The sequence below is a fragment of the Paramisgurnus dabryanus genome, chromosome 1 (assembly GCF_030506205.2).
Source record: "Paramisgurnus dabryanus chromosome 1, PD_genome_1.1, whole genome shotgun sequence".
Taxonomy (NCBI): domain Eukaryota; kingdom Metazoa; phylum Chordata; class Actinopteri; order Cypriniformes; family Cobitidae; genus Paramisgurnus; species Paramisgurnus dabryanus.
In genome coordinates, this window is record NC_133337.1 from 49147434 (window position 1) to 49169897 (window position 22464).

A 22464-nucleotide genomic window follows, 5' to 3' on the forward strand; every position below is an offset into this window, starting at 1 on the left:
TACCAGAGTTCGATTGTTCAGTTGGTGCGGTTTGGGAAGGTGAGAATGCAGCAATCGAACTCTGGTGCCCACCAAAAGCGTACCAAACAAGCAGACGAGACCACCTCTTCAAGGTGTGCTTTCAAACGAACTCTAGAGCGGTTCCTTTGTGGTGAGATCACGATCCAAGATCTAACCGACCTAAGTGCAAAAGTACTGCGCATTTTGGACTTAACCAGCTGCCGTAGTCAGCTGCGCAGTGCATTATCGGATGAGGCAGTGTTTGTTGACCGTTTCTATTAGCAATATTAGCACAATGACAGATCGCGGACATACCTGGAGTTTCGAGGAGGTGCGGGCGGAGCCTCAGAAATTTGGTGTCTTCGCCGTTTGTAGTGCAGTAAAACGTTGTTTTCAAGCCACATCCGCTATTCATTTTGAAAATAAGCTATGTATAACAACCACGGAGACATAATTACAGCGCGCAGCCATCTTTCCATGGTGTCTGCTGTATTTTCCTTCATTTTTTTAACTTCCGGGGTTCCGTTGGAGTTTCGCACACGTTGATTCTGACGAATCGAGAAGCAGTTTATGAAATACGTTCAAATACATGTGGCCAATGAGTGATGTGGATGTTATCACATGACTGAACTGGTACGGACCAGAGCAACCAGTGTGGTGTGAAAAGGAACCAAAACTGCTAAAAAAGCTACAATGTATCACTTTTTGCTTTTGGTTTGGACCAAATGAACCGAACTACGGATGTGAAAACACCCTTACTTTCTATTGTTGTTAACTAGATACATATTTGGTGTATGCTGTGGCATTGAAAAGACAGCAGGCTTTTACCCCCAACCATGAGCTCTGCAAATAAACCCAGCTCTGCATGGGGCCTGGCGCACATCTGTCCACAAGGACTCATTTTCTTCACAGAGTTTTAATTGTGTTAAACCCATCAAACTGAACCGGCTGACCTCACGTTTGTGAGTCATATGCGCAAAGAAAGGGTAAATAGGGATATTCTCCTGTCCTTAAATTTGAGGAGACACACTGTCTGAAGATAAATGCTGCTTCTCTAAGTGCCCTGCTTTCTCTGGAGACTGAAACCGTATATCTTTGTGAATGGCACATCTTTTGACTATCAGACTTTGTGTCTTTGTCCCCACTGCTTACCTTATCCAGGGGCCCATCTTGATCTATACATTCCCATTCGCTGTTTCATCGCAAGAATCTTAAAGGCCTTTTGTATGCCTTCTCTCCAGTGTGATGTTTTTGGGATTTGGTAGCATGTGTCGGTTCATGGGTGAGGACTTTGGTATTTTTTAGTACCACTGATAATTATTATCAGCTTGACTCAACTACTGTATGTTCTCTGATCTACATGGCATTGTCACTTCATGAATAGGTTGGGGATTGTCCAGACCCATGATTCTTCACCATTTCTGCACAAGGATGTTCTTGTCATTTGGAAGCTAAATGAGGCTCATTACTGCCATTTTGTTCAAGGTAAACCTCTTGAAGATTGTGTTTTGGGTTGGTTTTGGCAAAGGTGAATGAGATTGACCTTAATCACAGGTAGCATTTAGAAGAGGCAGTCTGGCACAGATCGAGCACATTAGATAACTACTGATGGCAATCCTTCATGGCAGTGCCAGCGAAGTATTACATAACCTGCAGCGAGTGTAAAATTAAAGCCTATTTTGAAACTCTTCATTCTTAATATCTCCAAGCAAAACTAAAATTTTTAAGAATGAGAGCATGACCCCCGGTGCTGTGTTTTGATCACACATGAATTAAAGAATGCAATCCTTGTAGTTTTATCATTCATTTTTGCTAAGTAAATAAAATAAGTAGTCAGGTTAAAGTTAAGAAAATGGTCTTCCCTTGAGAGGCTGGTAATTTAAAAGTCAATGTCTGACAAGCACAGAGAGCTTTTGTGCTCTCTTTTACAATGCTATCACCAAAAAAAGGCCTCAGCAGACTGGCTGACCAAAGAATCGAGGGGGGTTAGTGTCTACCTGTGGATCTATAAAGCAGCTCTTGTGCTCACCTACATGAACATTTTAGGATTTATCATCATTAACCTGCAAAAGAACTACACAGGAACCATGCAAAGCCTTTATTAAAGACTTAAACCAAACCTTTCTTCGGGAACCTGCACCGGTATAGTACAAACATTCATACTGATTTCAATTATGTGATTTTTTTACTTCTTTAATTGACTATTTAAATCAGAACGTGAGAATGGGCCATGCATTACAGATGATCTTAAATACATCAAAATGTATTTCCGTGTTTAGTGCAATGGCAGCTGTTGGTTTTCTCTTCATCCTTCTACCTTTGACATGGGCTTGCGTGCCACAAAAAGCTGGTAAAAGTGAAATAAACATTTTAAACATACCTTTCATTGTAAGTTAAAGATCTGTGTATGTTTGAATGTGCAATCGATTTGTTGTCTGTTTCAGATTATGTCATGGTGTCATGTTTTCCCAATGCCATCATTGCGAACGTGCCAGAGTGTCCATATGGATGGGAAATCGGTCAGCTGTCTCTTGGCGGCGTGTGTTATAATGGAATTAACACTCCGGGTTTTTATCGTTTCACTATACCGGACCTCACCCCAAAAAATAACTCTTACTGCGGTACCCTGTCCGAGGTAAGACGCTGTTGATTATTTTTGTCGTACAATAGCCAAACAAAGTGTCTGAAATGTGGAGTATTCCTAACAAGCTGTATCTATTTTTCCATTAGTATGTAGGAGGCAAAGACCCACGGTACATATTTTACAACTCAATAGTATCCAACGATTCGTCCCTCACCGTCAGGAACCAGCCTGTAAACTACACCTTCAGTTGCACCTACAAAGCAGCTTATCTGGTCAACAATGCAGTGTTTAGTCAAAGGTAGACCCTTGTTACACTGACAGCGAATCTAATAGTAAATGTTAGAGAGCCTTTGCATACTGACCGTTGCCTTGCAGCGTTTTTACTAAACCCTCTGCTTCTTCCAGAGTGGCAACAGTTTATGTCAACAATGGGAGTTTAGGGTCATTTAAGTCTCAGTTGTCTATGAACGTGTTCACAGTGAGTACCTCGGCTTTCCTTAAAGGTGTCCATCGTCAGTGTTGAGAGGAATTTAAAGTGTAGTTGTGAACATTCAATGGTTTATTTTGTTATATTAGTGCACTTCATTCTTTATGTTTAAAATTATTTATTTTCCTCAGTTACTGAAATCAGATATACACTGAAAATGAAAGGGTTGGAAACACATGACTTTGTACTGATATTCAGTTCTTTCAGAAAAAGAGTTTTTTTGTGATTGTTGCAGGCAAAAATCCTTGATCATGCGACACGTTTTCTTAAAAAATGCAATGGAATATGCATGATATTTATGCAATTTTATGCGATGAAATTGCGGGAACTTGCAAAAATTGCCGAAACTTGCAAAACTTTTGGGAACTTGCAAAAATTGCAGAAACTTGCAAAACTTTTGGGAACTTGCAAAAATTGCGGAAACTTGCAAAAACTGTGGAAACTTGCAAAACGTTCGTCACTTCATAACGTTCCCATGGAAATAGGGTACATGGCTACGGTTGTTTGAGGTAAATGCAAAATTTTTCAACTTTCTGCTAAGATATATTTGATTTTTGCTACGAAATCATTATGAAATCATGCAAGCCCGCATATTTTGTGCATGAAAATCTGCAATTTATGCTGCGAAAGTGCGCCATATTTGAAAAAATGCTCCCCCGCACGAATATGGCTGATTATGCGTTAAATCATGTGATCGCATAATCGCGTTTTTCTGGAGGGACTGGATATTAAAAACCATATGCCTAATTGCTTGAAATAAGAGATGTATTATGATTATGACAGTTATGAAGACTACTTACAAGAAGCTAAAATATAAGATCATTTGTTTCACATTTTAGTCATTACTTATAGCACAACTATTACTCGGTCACATTTCAATGGCATTATTAAAATAAGAAGAACTCAGATGTAAAAGCCGCTAAATACCACCTGTGTAAAAAATGAGATAATGATATTGACCGAATGCTCTCTGCATGTATACCTGTATAAGTTCATCAAATACCTTCCCTTTAAATCTGTTAAATCACGTGCTCAAGCTACTCAGAAATACCGGTTTGTTAGCAGAATACATTGAATGGCACAGCAATTTTCCAGCAAAGTCCTCTAAGTGCACGTAAAAAGAATTGGATGACCGATGCCATGCGTACATCAAGGTGCAATAGTTTTATGTTAAAGGAGTATATTTTCGGTTTACCAAATATATTAGGATATTGACATTGATTGGACATTTTTGAGCCTTTCACTTTTTTCGGAAAGGACAGTGAATAGTACCGAGCCCCTATGGTGACATTGAAAAAAAAAAATCTAAAGTTTAGTTTCATGTGCTCACTTTAAACTTTTGCGTCCGCACGTGAAACTTTCACGTGCACACGCGAAAGTTTCACGTGGGCACGCGAAACTAAACGCGATAGTTTCACGTGCACACGCAAAAATAAACATTATTTAATTTTTGCTCCAAGTTTCACGTGCACACGCAAAAGTTTCACGTGTGCACTTGAAACTTTTGTGTGCGCACGTGAAACTTTTGCGTGTGCACGTGAAACTTGGAGCAAAAAGTATCACGGCGCACGCAAAAGTTTCAAGTGCACACGCAAAAGTTTCACGGCGCAAGCAAAAGTTTCAAGTGCGCACGCGAAACTAAATGCGATAGTTTCATGTGCACACACTAAACTAAACTTTATTTAATTTTTGCTCCATGTCCCCTTAGGGGCTCCGAAGAATATTGACTTTTTAGAAGTGGAGATTTTTCGCGTACACTTAGAGGGTTTTGCTACGAAAAATGTGTTTTAACTGACATTTGTAAAAATAAAGCATTTTATTTACTGACTAATAACCTTTTCATTCATACAATTCCTTCAATTACTAAACCTAAACATAAGAGCCTGATAAAAAATGCTCATTTACAAGAAAACGTGTCAGACGCACTTAAGAGGGTTTTGCATCTGAGCTCTTCATGGTTTAAAAATAATTGAATAGTTGTGTCCAGCCCTTTAAACTGATATTAAACAATATCTCAGACAAGAGCTGCAGTTAACGTTTGATTCATTTTTGCGGCTTGTAGAATTCCAAGTTTTTGTATGCGAAGGATGCGCCGTATGTGATTGACACATCTGAGATCGGATCAGAGGTATTCATTGGCATTGAAGCGAAAGGACTGAGTAACAGGTGAGTCAAAAGAAACGAATCAAATACGTAGACTCACACATGTACAGCCAATGCAAAAGACTCTCTTTAATGTCAATAGGTTCAAAGTAGTCATAACAAACTGCTGGGCAACACCTACACCTTATTCAACAGACAGGAAAAGGTGGACTTTAATTCTGAACAGGTACGTTTATATTATTTATTAAAGAGAACAGTCATTATGTGATTCAATACTGAATGTGTTTGCTCCTGGTTCACAGTTGCTCTTTAGACAACACAGTCACCATATTTGAAAATGCCAAAGACAGCAGGTCCATGTTTAAGTTCAACTCGTTCCGCTTCCAGCGGCTGGAGAAAGTGTCCACTGTTTGGCTGCACTGTGAGGTGCAAGTGTGCGATGGAGAAAAGCTATTCTGTCAACCAGTAAGTATTAATATCAATTTAATGATTTAAATACTGGCCACCATTAAAACTCTTCTTCATTTGATCCAAGACTCCATGCACATCGAGAAGTACAGAATTCGAACCTGATCCAAATGGAGGCATCCTGACCATGGAGTTTCAAGTCAGAGGTATTTAAAATTTTATTTTTGCACGATTTGAGATTTATAATTGTTTTAAACCTGAAAACTCACCGTTAAGCCTGACTGTTTACAGCACAACTCTCCTCAAGTTGTATTCATCTTGCAGGTTAGTCTCTTTACTGTAAATGTTGCATTGCTGACAGATACTTTATAAATTATAGCTGCTTGTCAATTATTTCAAAAGATTTTATAAAATTTGTTTATGTAAAAACATTGTTCTATATAAGTGACATCTTATGATGTCACTTCCTATTTTGTGCTATTTAACAGATTTGTTTTTCTCACCCCTGTGTTACAGGCCCATTTGTGTTTCTGCTGCCCATACTTCTACTAAATGAATTTTTAAGGTACTTCAGTTTGTAATGAGGCCAAATATGGGTCACTTTAAAATGCAATGAAACACACATTTGCACTTATATACAGATACCTAAATAAAGACATGCATGCATACACCTGCAAACGGCAACCATATGTGTGTCTCAGGGAGTGTATCGATGTTCACCTTAAAACGTTCACTCGCATTTTTACAGTTTTAACTTGTGTTTAGTGTTTCTTATATAAATATTGGTAGAGCAAGTAAATTAGCGATTACTATAAATTGTTTATTGTTATTTTAACAAGAATACATATTCTTGTATAATTAATTTGTGTAAAAAATTAATTAAGTAATTAAATTCTTATTCAATTTAAACTTGTCTTGACCTTATTTAATGTTTAAAATGTGTATTGCACCTGCAAATCAAAGTATACAGTATATAAAAAGTCATGGTTGGACTAAATGTCGGGTACAGTAAGGGTGTGCATTTCTGACATTTTAGCAATGCCTGGACTCCTCTGGATTGTTCTTCTTTCTTTATTCTCACCATCATTTGTTGAGGCTGCTTTGGTTTTCTCCTGCTTGGATGTAATAGGACAAGACAGTCTATGGCCTGTCAAGTATGTCAGGTCTCAATATAGCATTTTCTGTTTTAAATATAAGATAAATTTTAAACTAAGTACTTACATCTGATATTGATTTTAGTTTTGCATCATAGTCCTGGCCAGTGGGAGGAAGCTTAAATCCTGTTTTGTTTTTCAGCCAGAAGGTCTTCTGTGTTCCCTTTCCCTACAGGACACATCACATACATTACAAGCGTAAACATGACTGTTGATAAACATGAAATTTGTCAGGATATATTCCCCAGCTGTACAGATGTATACATTTGGTGCCAATATGTATCGTTGAAGTCTCTTTAGGTACAAAGCTGTACATTTTGACAGGGTTCAGCCCCAGTGTCAGCTTTTTTTTATATAATAAGTTATAATTGCCCCCAGTAATAGTATTTGGAAATTTTGCCCAAAAAATGTAAGTGTCAAAAATTAAAAATATCAAACATTGCAGCATGATAAACTGATAAAGCTAGTGTATGCCATAAAATCCTTGTCCTAATGTGATTTTGGGACTTTTAATAATAAGTTTAGCTTTAAATATGTTTATATTATATCTTTTTTCAAATAAATGCTACTGGGTTTTACAGTTACAAAATGCAAAGACATTTTCAATTAAGTGTGTTTAGGTCAAGTGTCTAAAATCTTTTGGGGTGTGCTGTATAAAAAGCAGCATTACTGAAACCTTGATCTCAATATCGCCTCTCTCCTCCAGTTCAAAGTTTCCAGTCTTTATGAGAATTTCCGCGGTGCTTTGAGAGACGTGGATTCTCAGTGCTGAAAAAACAGTTGAGTGTCAGTAGTATCAAATTATTTTAAAAGTTTTGTTGTACAGGCTTAAATACGGTTGCCGAGAAGTGCAAAACAAAACATCAAATCTAAAATCAAAACAACAAATTAAATACACAAATGCAAATTTAAAAACAAAATGCCAAAAAAAAAAAAAAAACACAACCACAAATCCAGTGACAAAATAACAAGTCAGAAAAAAAACAAAAAAGCAAAGTATTTTTTTACAGTGTACCTTTTCCGGTTTGTAAATTTGTCATAGTGTTTTCTGACTTGTTTTTTTGTTTTCTGACTTGTATTTTGTCACTGGATTTGTTAGTGTTTTTTGACTTTTTTAATTTGCCTTTGTGGTTTTAATTTGTTGTTTTGTTTTGCACTTCTCGGCCACGGTACTTAAAAATAGATAAATATAAAAAATAAAAGTACTTACGAAGACTGTTGCTCTCCATTCTGGAAGCCGTGTTCACTGTATCCCCAAACAAACAGTACCGGGGCATCGTGCTACCCACAACTCCAGCAACCACTGGGCCTGGAAAAAATTGAAGAATATAATAACTTTTGTACACCACCACATAAATAAGCCTACACTGTAGTATATACTTGCATACCAGAATTGATCCCAATCCGTAAGGCCAGTTTCTCATTCGGCAAATGCCTAATTTTGAATCTTTTGATGGCATAGAGGAAGTGGAGGGCCATCGTAGAGATCTCCTCAGCATGGCCATTATTAATGATAGGCAGCCCGCTGGCTACCATGTATGCATCTCCAATCGTCTCCACCTACCAGTGACATAAAATCAAGCAATTGAAAATGCCAAAGTTTGTAAGCTAAACATTACATTTTGTATTTTACATATTATCCTAGTCAGTCTCACAAAGTTTCGTGAAACAGTCACATAATTTTGTTTTTTTCGTGATATTATCATAAATTTCCACGTTTCATTGTGATCTTATAACAAATTCCTATTTACGTGTCATTATTACTGTATTGGTTACTCAACTGCTTTTTCCTATTTTCAAACCATTGTCGCTTTGGGTTAGGGTTAGATTTGGTGCTTGCATTAGAATGTCACTTTATGTATTGGTTTATAAAAAAAAATTCTGATTTATTTTTATATGACGCCTGCCGTTAGGGTTAGAGTTGGGTTTGGGATGTCATTTTATGTAAATCTAACCCTAAACCGAAGCGACAATGGTAAGAAAATAGTACAAAACAGTTGATTAACCAAATACGTGATAATCACACCAAAACAGAAATTCGTTATAGGATCACGAAAAAAACACGGAAATTCGTGATAATATCACGAAAAAAGAATAAAAAAATTTACGTGACTATATAACGAAATTTCGTGAGACTCATGGTAATGGTGACAGAAATCAATGTTATCACACATAATTATGTTGTTTCAATCATTCAGCCATATGTTACACTATGCTGCAAACCTACTCATGTATTTTACGTCACACTGCATCTATGATCTTATTCATAACACTCCAAAGTCAATATTGCATTGTGTACCTTGTAGACATCGTATAGCTTGATGATCTCATCAAACAGACTGTAGAGGTCATTGAGGAGCGTGACCACCTCCAGAGCCGAGCTAATGGAGCACATGTTGGTAAACCCCACAATGTCAGAGAAAAAGATGGACACCATATCGTAACTTTTGGGCTCCACTGATTTTCCAGCCATTAGCTCATCTGCAATATACCTGTAAGGACATACATTGAAAATATATGTATAGCCGATGCATACAATTTTTGGAACCATACTGCCAAAAATGTTTTTCTATAACTTTATTGAGTGCCTTTTATGTGTAGAATTGTTATGTGTAGATGTTATATGCCACTGGGTAAAAACAATACATTTACAAAATGTTACTGTTGCAGTGATTAAACAGTGTTTGTTTACCTGGGCAGCATGCTAGAGAGAAGCTTATCAGCTCTGGTCTTTTCTGCCGTGAGCTGATTGGTTCTCTCCTCCACAACCTCTTCCAGATGATTGGCATATTTCTCAAGTTTATTCACCATGTTATCCAGGATGTTGACATGACTGGAAAATTGATAAAATAACCCAATGTAAATAAAAGTGCAATGCATTTAAGAGTAATCAAATATTCCCAACATATTCCCTTGATTTCACACCCTTCAGGGATGGCTTCACGCAGACGTCTCCTGATAGTGGTGAACGGTGGTCTGTGTTCTGGATTCTCACTCCAGCAGGCCTTTAGCAAAGGTATCAGGCGTTCATCACAGATATCAGCAAGCAGGGTGGGTCTAAGGGGGTCTTCGGACATGGGGGTCCTTAACTGCTTGATAATCTCTGTTTAATATGATACAGTCCAGTTGCTTCAATTAATTATGTGTAACACATCAGAAATTTGGCTTTACACAACTTATTATGGATAACCCAGAGGTTTCCATGTTGCCAGCAATGATAGTCCATGAAAGTCCACCATGAAAGGTGGCTGGTGACATCTTTTTCGAAGGCGCATGCATGCAAAGCTCTTCAAAACATGTATATAGCCCACATGTGTATGGCTCGTCATGTCAAAATATGTGTTCGGCGCGTCATGTGAACCTGTTGCAGATGCTTCAAAGGGGTTTATGATAAAAGAGACGCATTGGGTGATTCTCACGAAATCCAGATTTAGGAGGTGTCCATCATCAGAATTTTTAAAAAGCCCATGAAGCCAATATTTTTTTTTGCACATATAAGATTAAGGTCTGAACTTACTATAACCATTACTTTTAGAGGATTTAAAAAATATTTCCTATAGAAAAATTTTTTTTTTTAGATTATCATTATCAAAAATGATCATTACCGCAACATGAAATTACATTAAATATATGCATTGACAAACTGATGTTTCGGTAATGAGAACTAAAAAGTTGTCTAGGTACTATGACAAACAAAATTTCAACTTTTACCTGGAGAGAAAAAATAAGAACTGCTTTCCTGGTAGCCATCTCGAGTTTCACAGTCAATTATGTCCCTTCCAACAATTTTTTAATTTTTTGAAAATGTTAGTTCCTTGAGGGCTTAAACAATGATTGAAAATTGTTGCGAAGGACGAGAAAATATTTCTTGGACACATTTATATTCCTTATTATTGTCTCTACATTTACCAATGATCACCAAATACAACATGTTTCTTTACTGTAAATGTTTATAGTATAACATGCACTGAAACTTTTTATTTTTTTAGATTTTTTAATTATAAATTTCCATGTCAAAGAACCCAAATCCAGTCATGGACACGTTGCGGTAATGAAAATGTTCCCCTTAAATGTGGAAAATACAACAAAATTGGTTTTTATGATGTCATTTGAAATCATGTGCAAAATAGTACATGAAGAGATGTTTGTAACTCTATGCTTCTTATTTTGATAGCATTTACTTTTTTTATCAAAATGTTTCATTACACCTCATAAGTCTAATTTCGCGAGAATCACCAGCTTACGTTTGCCAAATACTCCCTTAATCTCATGTGTAATCATAGTTTAGTGTTAAATTAGCGTCTCTTTTATCATAAACCCTTTCGACGCGTGTGCAGCAGGCACATATTTTGACATGACACATAATAAACATGACGCACCGAACACATATTTTGACTTGACGAGCCACACACGACAGGTTGAACACATATTTTAAATTCCAGCCTCTCGAAAAATATGTCACCGGCCGCCAAAAGAGTCCAAATCTGGGTTAACCATACAGGCTGATAAAGAACATTTTAGGAATCTTTTTATAGAGTTTTTTTTTATAGAGCCAAGACATTAGACAAATACCTTTTGGTTCTAGATGAACATCGTGGTATGGGCCTGTCTCTGTACTGTACATTATCTCCCGCATTATTATGGCAAAACTGTAGATATCTCCCTTCTGCGTGCCATTAAATGGGAAATAGATTTCTCTTAAAAACTCTGGTGCAGTATAGTACATTTCTTCATACTTTGGATTCTCCAGTGGGATTAATCTGTATTTGGTTCCATGTTTGAATTCCCACAGACCAAATCCAGACAGCTTGATCTGCAGCCTGCTGTCTACCAGACAAGTGCTGGGTTTTAGATTTCCATGAGACCTTAGACTGCTCTTGTGTATGTACTCCATACCCTGCAATTTTACAAAGACAAAGCTAACTATAGTGCATGTGATATTATGAAAAAATTTAGAATTTAAAGCGTGAAAAATGGATGGCATTACACAGACACACCATACTCACATTAACAATATCATAGGCAAAGGATAATTTGAACATCCAGTCCAGATCGATCTCGTTGCTCTGGAGAACATCCTAGTGTGGAAAACATCCACATGATATCAGTGCATCAGTTGTGGATTTACTCTCCACTATACATATTTTAACAGTACGTGTCTTCCCTGACATACTGAACCCACAAGTTTTATATTGCCAATGTATGCTGTACAAACTGAGCTATATAAGGGGACATTTCACAAAGACTTTATTAAGATGTCAAATAAATCTTTGGGGTCCCCAGAGTACATATGTGAAGTTTTAGCTCAAAATACCCCACAGATAATTAATTATAACATCTTAAAATTGCCACTTTGTAGGTGTGAGCCAAAATGTGCCGATTGGGGTGTGTCCCTTTAAATGCAAATTAGTTGATCTCTGCACTAAATGGCAGTGCCGTGGTTGGATAGTGCGGATTAAGGGGCGGTATAATCCCCTTGTGACATCACAAGGCGAGCCAAATTACAATTACTTAATTTTTTACATGCATGCAGAAAATGGTTTACCAAAACTAAGTTACTAGGTTGATCTTTTTCACATTTTCTAGGTTGATAGAAGCACTGGGGACCCAATTATAGCACTTAAACATGGAAACAGTCAGATTTAAGTAATTTAAGCTTTAAGTAATTCAATTTGATACACACCTTCAGACTTCCTTTCTTGCAGTACTGCATTACAATACAGACGTTTGGAGGCTCAATACACACACCGAAGAACTGGACCAGGTTCTCGTGTTTTATTTCTTTTAACTGCAAGAGAGAAAAACAGATTAACTTACAGATGGTTTATCTAGCTAGCTACTAAACCTTTGGCTCAGGGGCGTCGCTAGACCCCTTTTACTGGAGCACGTGCCTGTGTGTAAATCTGCTGTGCCCCAGTGTAAATCTTTAAAGTTTAAGTTATTTTTTGCCAGTGTATTTATTTACATTGATAATCGCGACAAAAACGGATCTATAAGCAACACAAACTGACGCCTGTTGCTGAACTCAAACTGAAGCGTGAACGCAGAAATCCATTTGCTTGTTTCCCCAACTGCAGCCCGCAGCCATGCACAGCCACACACCGAAGTCCAGGTGATGGCACGCGATTGATTTTTTGTGGGAGCCAGGGAAAGGGAAGCAGAAAGGAGAGATGAGTTTGAGGGAGATAAGACAAACTACATCCTCAGCCAGTTTCAGAGGAAAAAGAAAAACGTCAAAGTCAATAAAATTGCATTGTTGCAGAGAAAATCAACACATGTATGTGTTCTTTTAGATATGGAATTAATATTTAGTTCACTTCTAGCATAAACAGTTGGCAGTATGGCTAAAGATGTGCTGTTATAGGCGGTACAGTTTAATTCTCAAAAACCGAACCAACTCTGTGGGACTTGGAAACTGGGGAATACTACTAAGGTTTGTTGAAATATTGTTACTGTGAATTCTTGAAAAGGACTTGATATTCTTATTCTTCTTATCATCTTATTTATTATTTTATTGTTTAATGCACATTGGCACCTTTGCAGTAATTGGCCATTAAAATTAGGTTGGGTGCCAGCCAAACTTAGCCCCGCCCACAACACTGTTCGACTAGACGAATTGAGTATGACAATGTCAGGCTACAGAAAAATTATATTTTCTAAGTCTTTTTTTTAAATAAATAAAGGTAAATATAGTTATTATTGCCTTTGGAAAATTGGAGAAAATTTTTAATACTTACCATATTGAATTCTGCAATAACAGACGGCTTCTTGATATTGGTGAGGATTTGATTTTTCAAGTATTTTATGCCCACCTCGTTTCCCTGCACCATGACCAAAGAGAGTGTATTTGATAAAATAATTTCCATATTTCCATATGCTCTATTTTCGGTATGCTTTTGTGAAATCTGGGCATTTGTACCTGATAGATACCGATAGTGGTGTAGATGGCTTCTTTTCCGCTTCCTTTAAAACCATAACTGTTTGAGGAGAAGATAGACTGAGATCCTCCACTGCCACATTTGCTTGGTGTTGACTTAGCAGACAGTGTCTGGGTTCCCTGTTACACACAAAACAGTGGTTTATTATAAGTTTACCTCTGTTATAAGTGAAGATTGTATTTTTGTACTCTGCTTTGTTTTCAAGTTTATTTCAAGTATATTGAATTCATTTTTGTAAGATTCACAAATTCGTACAAATTTGCCAACTTGTAAAATATGTACACTGCAAAAAAAGTCTTTCAAGAAAAAAATTCTTAGTGTTTTTGTCTTGTTTTCAGTAAAAATATAAAAAATTATTGAATTAAGATGCTTTTTCTTGATGAGCAAAATGACCCAAGAAAATAAGTCTAGTTTTTAGACCAAAAGTATCAAATTTAAGTGATTTTGTGCATAAAACAAGCCAAAAAATCTGCCAATGGGGTAAGCCAAAAAGTCTTGAAAATTTTTCTTAAACACTAAATTCAAGAAAAATTCAAGAAAAATTTGCTTACCCCATTGGCAGATTTTTTGCTTGTGTAGTTGTTTGATAGATAAATTGAGCTAGTTAGTTAGGAAGTTTTTATCTTACTTTAGGCTCTTTGAGGATAGTTATGTCATTGTAGTCAATAAGCCACCAGTTGGACTCATCCAGGCGAGTTTGTAGGCGGAGCTTCTGAACCATCAGCAAAGTGACCAAAGCCACAGCCATCACTCCAAACACAGGCAGAGCCACCAACAACACGAGTAGAGATATCTCTAGAACAGAGTAAGAAAATACAGGGATATTTTTTACATAACATAACTTTTTATTTGGATCTAAAACCTGTTAATGTATGCATATCTGATTATCAGATTAGGAGCATCAAAGTTTAACCCTGGAGAACCCACGGGTCAATTTTGGCCAATGTTAATTAATGCTAAGAAAAGGGTTCTTGGGTTCTCTAGGGTTAATTTCAATCACTGATTTTACTTTAATTTCAATCTTTGACATGACCTTACTTTGTCAAAATTAAAAATATCAAGGTTATTATTATTATCTTTACATTATATAGAATGATTTTATATAACATAACTGGGTTTTCACCGAAATCTTCCGCCATATTATAAACATACCGTTTTCCAACCATTCGCAGAGTTCGTTATTGAAACCGCAGTCTGGATTATCTGGTGGAGGTTTTCCAGTTGGCCAAAAGACATTAGAAAAGCGTAATGTGGGTCTGTGAAAAAATAGTTTTTATATAGTTTCATTATTAAGCAATTTGTATTAGTAACACTAACATTTGCAATATTTTGGTCCTACTTGATCATTTTTGTATGGCTGTCAAAATCCAATACAGGAACAAATTTGATGACGCCTTCTGTTTGCTGCAGGTCAAATACTGAATAGTCTAGGTTCCTCTCTCCAAATTCATCAAAGTGAACCAAACCTGAAGCCCCTGAAAATCAAAATAAACAATGAACAGTGTTGGGGAAAGTTACTTTTAAAAGTAATGCATTACAATATTAAGTTACTCCCCCAAAAAAGTAACTAATTGCGTTACTTAGTTACTTTTCATGGAAAGTAATGCTTACTTTACTTTTAAGTTACTTTCGCGCTACTTTTTCTTACTTAGCTGAGGCTTGATCTCTTTCAGGCCTTGAAGGTGTTTTTTATGATCGCAAAAATGTCAAGCTCTGGCCTGCCATTTCCGTTTCGGAGTTAAACTATTCCCGCAAGCACACAGAATGCGTAATTCTATGTTAATATGTTATTTTTAAATTGAATTCATTAAACTAAAAAGTAACTTGCATTAACTCAAATATTAATGTGTACATTTATAAAGTAATGCATTACTTTTCTCGTTCGTTACTTCAGAAAAGTAATATTATTACGTAATGCACGATACTTGTTATGCGTTACCTCCAACACTGACAATGAATAAATAAAGTACTTATTTAACATTAAATTAAATTTTATTTATACAGCGCTTTTCACAATTGTTTAATTGTTCCAAAGCAGCTTTTCAATAAAAAAACAAGAGAAAATAGAAAAATCATAGGACAACAAAGTAGCAAAATCAGCGGCTAAGATTAAAACATAGCGAGTGGAGTATTAACGCTCTAAATTAAGCTAATGTCATCTGACTCCCAAGGGGTTAAAAAACTCCTAGGAGAAAAACCTAATTTGAAAAAAGTCCTTGGGAGAAAAAAATCCCTTGAAAGAGAACCAGAGCTGATCCTATAGAAAATATACTATATATTGAGTACTGCAGTATATTATAAAAATTATGTGGATTAAAAGTTTTAATTATTTAAAATAAAAGTTCAAGGAAGTGGTTGGTTGTATCTTAGGGTTGGTCATAAATAAGAGGCTGTACAAACTTGTGCATGTGAGATAAAACTTACCATAAAACCTGATGCTGGCCCTGTCTCTGAGTTTCTGGACGATCTCTCGTCCATGACGGATATCTTTACCATTTTTAAAGGCTTCTTTTAGACCCATAGCATACAGCAGTACAGAATCATGTAAATAAGCTGCGTAGGAGCTTACCTAAAAATCAAAAACATGCTATATGATTAAATACTTGAGGATTAAAATGATTACCCAAGACTTTTTTAAACAAGATACTCTTACCTCATTTTCTGAGGACAGGTTACTGTAAAATGGTGCTCCTTGTAACCTATCGTAAGCCTGCTCGAAGAAGTCATAATAGTCATAACCATCATAGGATTTCTGAGCGAGTACAAACACCATGTCAAAGGCCTTTAGGATTGTTTCATTTGTTTGACCCAAAGCAGATTTCCACAGGTTATCCTAATAAGTGGAGAAAATTTTTGACATTAATAAATATGCGTTACAATCAGGTGGATGCTTACATTTAAAGGGACACAAAGCACATTCCTTGTACAGTAGGCTTGCTATCAGTTTGTGTGTTTTCTGGAAACTAAACATATGGCCATTGCAAGCACATTTTCTAGCGCTATGTTATTACTGCATGCACTATAATTAATTATAAAAAAATCTGTTTTAAATAGTTACATTACACTCTTAAAGGTGCCAAAGAAAAAAAGTATTTAACTAGGCATAGATGAATAATAAGAGCTCTGTACATTATAATGACATATCGTAAGCCTCAAACAAGTTTGTTTCTTAATTTTTATGTAAACCTCGTGCACGTGAAAGGCCGCTGGAAAACAGGCCAATCTCAACATAACACCAACTGTGATGTTACAGTCGAGATGTACGCCTCCAACATAAAATTACACATTAAATTAAGTACAAAGTTATTAAAATGCTAAAAACAAAATTGTGACTGCTGAGTAAGCGCTATATGCTAACTAATAGCATTTAGGCTGCAGTTCTACTATTGATGTTACAGTTATGTTTTGCAGGTCCATGCTGGAAACCCTTTCCAAATAGGACAAAATAGACAATTTCATTTAAAGGACAAAGGTTGTACATGGACATGTTAAAACCTTTCTGGATTATCTTTGCACTTAATAAAGTTACAAACCTTCTATGTAAATATCAAAGAACAATTTAACAGATTATTTCAATGCATTCTTTGGCACCTTTAAAAATAAAGGTGCTTCCCGATGCCATGGAAGAAACATTCTTGGATGAATGTTTTCATAAAGAACCTTTAACCAGTCTTCGAATTGAGTGGGAGGGGGGCTGGGGTGGTCCCGGACCTCCTATAAGCATTGAGGGACCCCCTATAAAGCACAAAAATATAAGTTATGGGGTCCCCTGGTTTTTATTAAAATTAAAATACTAAATGAATTTAAAATTCTGGTGCTGTGCTGTCACAAAGCAATACGGTCCATTATTTGTCCCAATTTCGTAATAAACTAATCCAAGAGATTTCTGTTTGAAATAAATGTAAACTCTCAAGTGCACCTCATAATGTTTTCTGGAGGAATTGACAGATTGTTAGATTTAGATTTAAGATTGGGTTATGGGCTATAAAAAATATTCTCAGGCTATTATTTCACACTAATTTGAGGGGAAACATTTTTTTAGGGTTTGAGTTAAGGGTAATTTTGGATTTCTTTGATTAAAACAACGTTGATACAGGACCAACAAAAATGTTAATCACATCTAACTTTGTGAAATCATGGCGATCCGATGTTGGGGGGAGGTCTTAGCCATTTTTTTTTTTTACAGTTTATGGTCTTAGCACAAAAGGTTTTTTGGAGCAAAAAGGGTTCTTTAGATCTCAAACCAGTCCTTGTTCGGCTCTACACACGTAAAAATTTATTTTTAAAGCTCTTGCATAAATTCTTGCAAGTTTCAATACAAAAAAATAACAATTTTAATACAAATAAAAACAACGCACTTTTTTAACATCAATCTTAAACTGGTGGTCTTCTTTCTCTGCTTAGTTTTTCAGTTTACAAATTCTGCCATCTAAGAGGCTGTTTACACTTGGCATTAACATGCGTTTTCGTCGATCGGATCACAAGTGGACGACGTTAATGCCAGGTGTAAAAGGTGTTCAAAACGTTTTGAACGCATCCACTTTCGACCACTTTCAACCACATCCAGAGGTAGTCGAAACTACTTTCGATCGGATCGCTTTGGAGTTGCGGAACGCAATGTGGTTGAATGTGTTCGAACAGCCACACGCGACGCCTTCTCTCCGCCCATTTATCTAATCTGAGGAATTAAAAACAAGTTTTACGTCTTTTTTTGACTTCTGGCGTGAACATACGGTGAACAGCGCTATTTTTAGCCTTTCATTGATAAAACTACTGCTGGTGTTCTCCGTAGTTTCGTTTTGAAAGCGTGAAAATTATTTCATCAATTGCGCTGAAAGTTCAGAGAAAGCTCTAACATATACACATACAAAACTCTGTGCAGCATGTTTACTTGCTAAACAAGCAGTGGACTCCGACATAATATTAGTTTGCGTCCATATACTCATAATTACTCCCGCTCGCGTTTGAATGACAGCAGAGAGACTCGCCCACCATCTCACGGACCATCCCCTCACAGTATTCAGGACAGAAGTGGTCGAAAGTGGACAAAAGAGACGGATTTAAATACCAGGTGTAAACGTAATGTGTCTCTTTCGTCCACTTGTGATCCGATCGATGAAAACACATCTTAATACCAAGTGTAAACAGCCCCTTAATAGGGAATCGGCATGGCATGAGCGCAACTGGCTTTTAAAGGGGATGGGTTAGTTTTTTTAACGTTACGCCCAAAACACACCTAGTACTCATTACGAGAATAGGAACAGCCATTTTAGACTGTGTGCTAGGCGCACAAACCCATTTGTCATAAATTACAAAACTTTTTTAGACTGTGCACCGTGCGCTTTAGACCATGCGCTTAGATCGTTAAAATTGGGCTCATAGAGTCATACATTTTACATTTTTCAGGGTCTTGTGGATTATATTTAAACATCTCATAGGTTCAGGGTAGCTTATGTGAGATAGCTTGTTTTTATTGACTAAATAAAAAACTAAATTTCATTATAGGATCCAATTTTTATGATCTAGTTTTTTGTAAATTGTTACAATGTTGCAGATTTTACACTGTATAAACTTCAACGTCAACTGTACATCTAAAAGAGCAATGCATTTTGGGTCAATTTATATTTCAAGTTTGTTTCTGCAATTTTTAATTATGTTGAGCTTTATTTATTACCTTATTATATATGTTGTGTATGTGTTTCACCTGCCTTTCTTTGTTTGCTAACCGGTAACTCACCACTTTGGCACTGACCTCAAACTGCTGAACGAGAAGGAAAACATACTCTCCATTCATCATCCCCTGTCTCTGAGCTTCTAACATCAGAGCTGTGGTGTCTACACCATTAGCCAGCACAACCACCACTGTAAGTCAAAAAGACACAATACATATGATATGCAATGAGATGCAAAATGCACCGAGATTCACGTTAGACAGACGGCAGGGCAGGGTTTAAAACAATGCAAGATAATAGGCTTGTAAGCTTATTGCTAATAAACTTAATTTATGGCTTTAAAAGCAACAGGTCCTTCTGTCCTTTAAAGGATAAGTTTGCAGAAAGATACTCGTGGCTTACCTCTTGCAACCCTTGAAATCAGTTGTAGGTTTTTGTGTACCAATTCTGGGTCACTGGTGTCAAACTTAATTCCAGCGGTGATTGTTACTTTAGCTCTGAGCTGCTGTTCCACATTCTTCCAAAGAGCATCAACGCTGTCCCACGTGTTTGTGTCCGCGCCCCCTCCGATCATACCGACATACTTCCACCCAAAGAAATCCAGTGTTTTAACCAGGATTTCTCCAACCCTCTTAAGTGGTGGTACAATTTTTATATAGGTGTCATACACCTGAGCATTATCCATTTTCGGTGTCTGGCCAACAAAGCCGAACATTGGAATGTTCCACGTGGATGCTATGAGCCCAGTGACCTATAGGAGAATTAAGCAAAAAGTATATTACAGTACAATCATATACAAAAGTGAATTACACAGTAACAGAAACTTATTTTATCTTGGAATGTCTTTATTGTCTTTACAGAGGGCCTATATCATTCCCATGCTTTATTTTTAAAATAACCCTTCTGCTATAGTAACAACCAGGGGCATCATGCACCAATTTTTTTAAGGGGGCACAGTGTGCACAGCTCACAGAAATTTGTGCATACACAGACATCAAACGAATTATTATAGAGCTTTCAGTCTTTTCCATGGCACTTACATTTCTAACAATTTAAGCACCCCTGCCTTCATGCAAAAATCTCCTAACGTTAAATAAAAGTGTTGACTAACTTTATATCAAATACTATTCAATCGGAATAATGACATTGTTATCATTTTTACATCTGAAACGGCGTGTTTTGTTTATTTAAGTTTTGTTTAATGACTTGTTTAATTGTGTCATAAATGCATTTTCCATTATCCTATAAAATGTATGTAATTTTAAATCCATAAAGTAAACAACAAAAATTACATAAGCTATAGCCACGATTGAGTTTAATGTTCAATAATGATTAAAAAAATATGTTTAGATAAAATTATTAGAGGAACAAATTTTTGCATTCAATTTTACCTCATATGTGAGCATGTGTTATTCCGCGCCCCCCGTGAACTCTGCCGATCTTTGGCGTTGTACCAAGAAGATGAATCTAGAAATCTCTACTAATATAACTTTGAGACGGTCACATTTTTAAACCATACAATTTCTACACAGAGCAGGTTAACTGCACATTACCGTACTGGGGTTTGGAAACGATGTAAGCGTTTACGTTTTAATTCCTCAGATAGCAAAATGCAGCAGCAACAGCAACGAGCTCGTGAGCGTGCACAGACGCTATGACGTCTGCGACTGCGCTGACTGCAGCGCCTAGCTGCCGCCAGAATAAAGTAACGTAACACGATCAAAATGGCAAAAATATCTCAAAAGTGACAAGGATGCAGCACAGAATTAATAATATTTGCATATTAAACAGATATTCATTTTTGAACTCTTTGATTTTGAGGTTGCACGCAAAATCAATTTGGCTCAAAAAACTGAGGGGGCACGTGAATGGGCATGAAGCCTCTGGTAACAATTAACTTTCTCATTTAGTAACCTGAGCTTAAGTAAGTTACCCTGCCTATTGGTTCAATACAATACTGGTACTGTAACTTATAGCTCATCAATTGGTCCTCTTGGATGTGTAACAATCTTATCAAACTAGATCTGTCTCCACAAAGCCACATCCCGCCACGTACAGAGCATATTAAACAATTTTCCTGTATCAAAAACTCAACTTACTTCAGCCTCTTCAGGACAAGGTGGTCCAAATAGCGCCGTCACATTTTGTTTCATCACTTGATCCAGAAATATTCGGAGAGACGTCTTTGCATTACAATCTGTGTCCGCGTACACAAAATCAAAGCTGAAATTTCCACTGAGAGCTGGATTTGTGTTGATCTTATCTATGGCTATCTGCACTGCAGACCCCAATCTAAGCAAACTGAATGGATAGGAAATGTTCAGAGGAGCCTGAAGCCCAACAGTGACCTTTATCTGGGTCTCTTTGTTGCAAATAACAAAGTTTGTAAGAGCGGAAAAAGAAACAAAAATCAGCACCCACCAGTATGTGGGAGCGTATATGTGTAAATGTAGTCCTCCTGTCATCCTTTCTGCACAAACTTCATATTGATCAGCTTTCAGATATACAGAGATATTTAAATGGACTCGGTCTTCCCTTGGGAAATTAATTCTAATCCGGTGTTTCTCTAGAGAAAGAGCACTTACTGTAACACCTACCTGTATAGTACATACACACAACCAATTTTCACTATTGTTTAGTATCATTAAATTTGTAAAAATCAGATTCAATGTGCTTTGCTTTATTAACTTATTTTGCAATTTTTTAAGCATTATTTATAATTAAAGTTTAACAGCAAAACTGTTTTGTTATTAAACAAAAGTTTTTATTTCCTTATTTATTTGCATCTATAACAATTTGTTATACATTAATATTACACAATCACTAAATTATAAAATATATATATTATATAATTAAAGGATTGTTTACACGAAAATAAAATTCTTTCATTATTATCTATATTTATTCATTTCTTCTAATGTCTACATTCACTGTATCCTTCATTATTCACTGTACATTACTGTATACACAGTGGACAGAGTTAAGCACCCTGGCTCACTACACATTGGGTCCCTGATGACTTATTTTAAACAACATACTCGCATTATTAAAATTGTACATATTGTTTTTTTCTGTTTTAAAGTCAAATATTGTACATATCTGTATGTAACTACACTGT

The 22464-nt window shown here is 36.4% G+C and overlaps 2 protein-coding genes across 2 annotated transcripts; one reads left to right on the forward strand and one right to left on the reverse strand.

The window, feature by feature from the left end:
- The first annotated feature begins 2141 nt into the window (after window positions 1-2141).
- On the forward strand, window positions 2142-6381 carry tectb (tectorin beta). The gene is made up of 10 exons (XM_065262805.2): window positions 2142-2350; window positions 2445-2635; window positions 2731-2882; window positions 2990-3062; window positions 5134-5237; window positions 5317-5400; window positions 5477-5639; window positions 5710-5788; window positions 5874-5906; window positions 6099-6381. The coding sequence occupies exons 1-10, from the start codon at window positions 2224-2226 to the stop codon at window positions 6161-6163; spliced, it is 1071 nt and encodes a 356-aa protein (XP_065118877.1). The 5' UTR covers window positions 2142-2223; the 3' UTR covers window positions 6164-6381.
- A 157-nt stretch (window positions 6382-6538) lies between these two features.
- Window positions 6539-21811, reverse strand: gucy2g (guanylate cyclase 2g). The gene is made up of 21 exons (XM_065262611.1): window positions 21446-21811; window positions 19749-20097; window positions 19427-19536; window positions 16328-16507; window positions 16099-16243; window positions 15014-15149; window positions 14827-14930; window positions 14303-14469; window positions 13656-13793; window positions 13474-13557; window positions 12420-12524; window positions 11743-11814; window positions 11309-11633; window positions 9662-9839; window positions 9429-9569; window positions 9036-9228; window positions 8125-8296; window positions 7947-8045; window positions 7413-7504; window positions 6804-6905; window positions 6539-6694 (listed from the first exon to the last, which is right to left on the reverse strand). Exons 1-21 carry the CDS (start codon window positions 21809-21811, stop codon window positions 6575-6577), a joined length of 3378 nt encoding a protein of 1125 aa, XP_065118683.1. The 3' UTR covers window positions 6539-6574.
- Window positions 21812-22464: the final 653 nt, after the last annotated feature.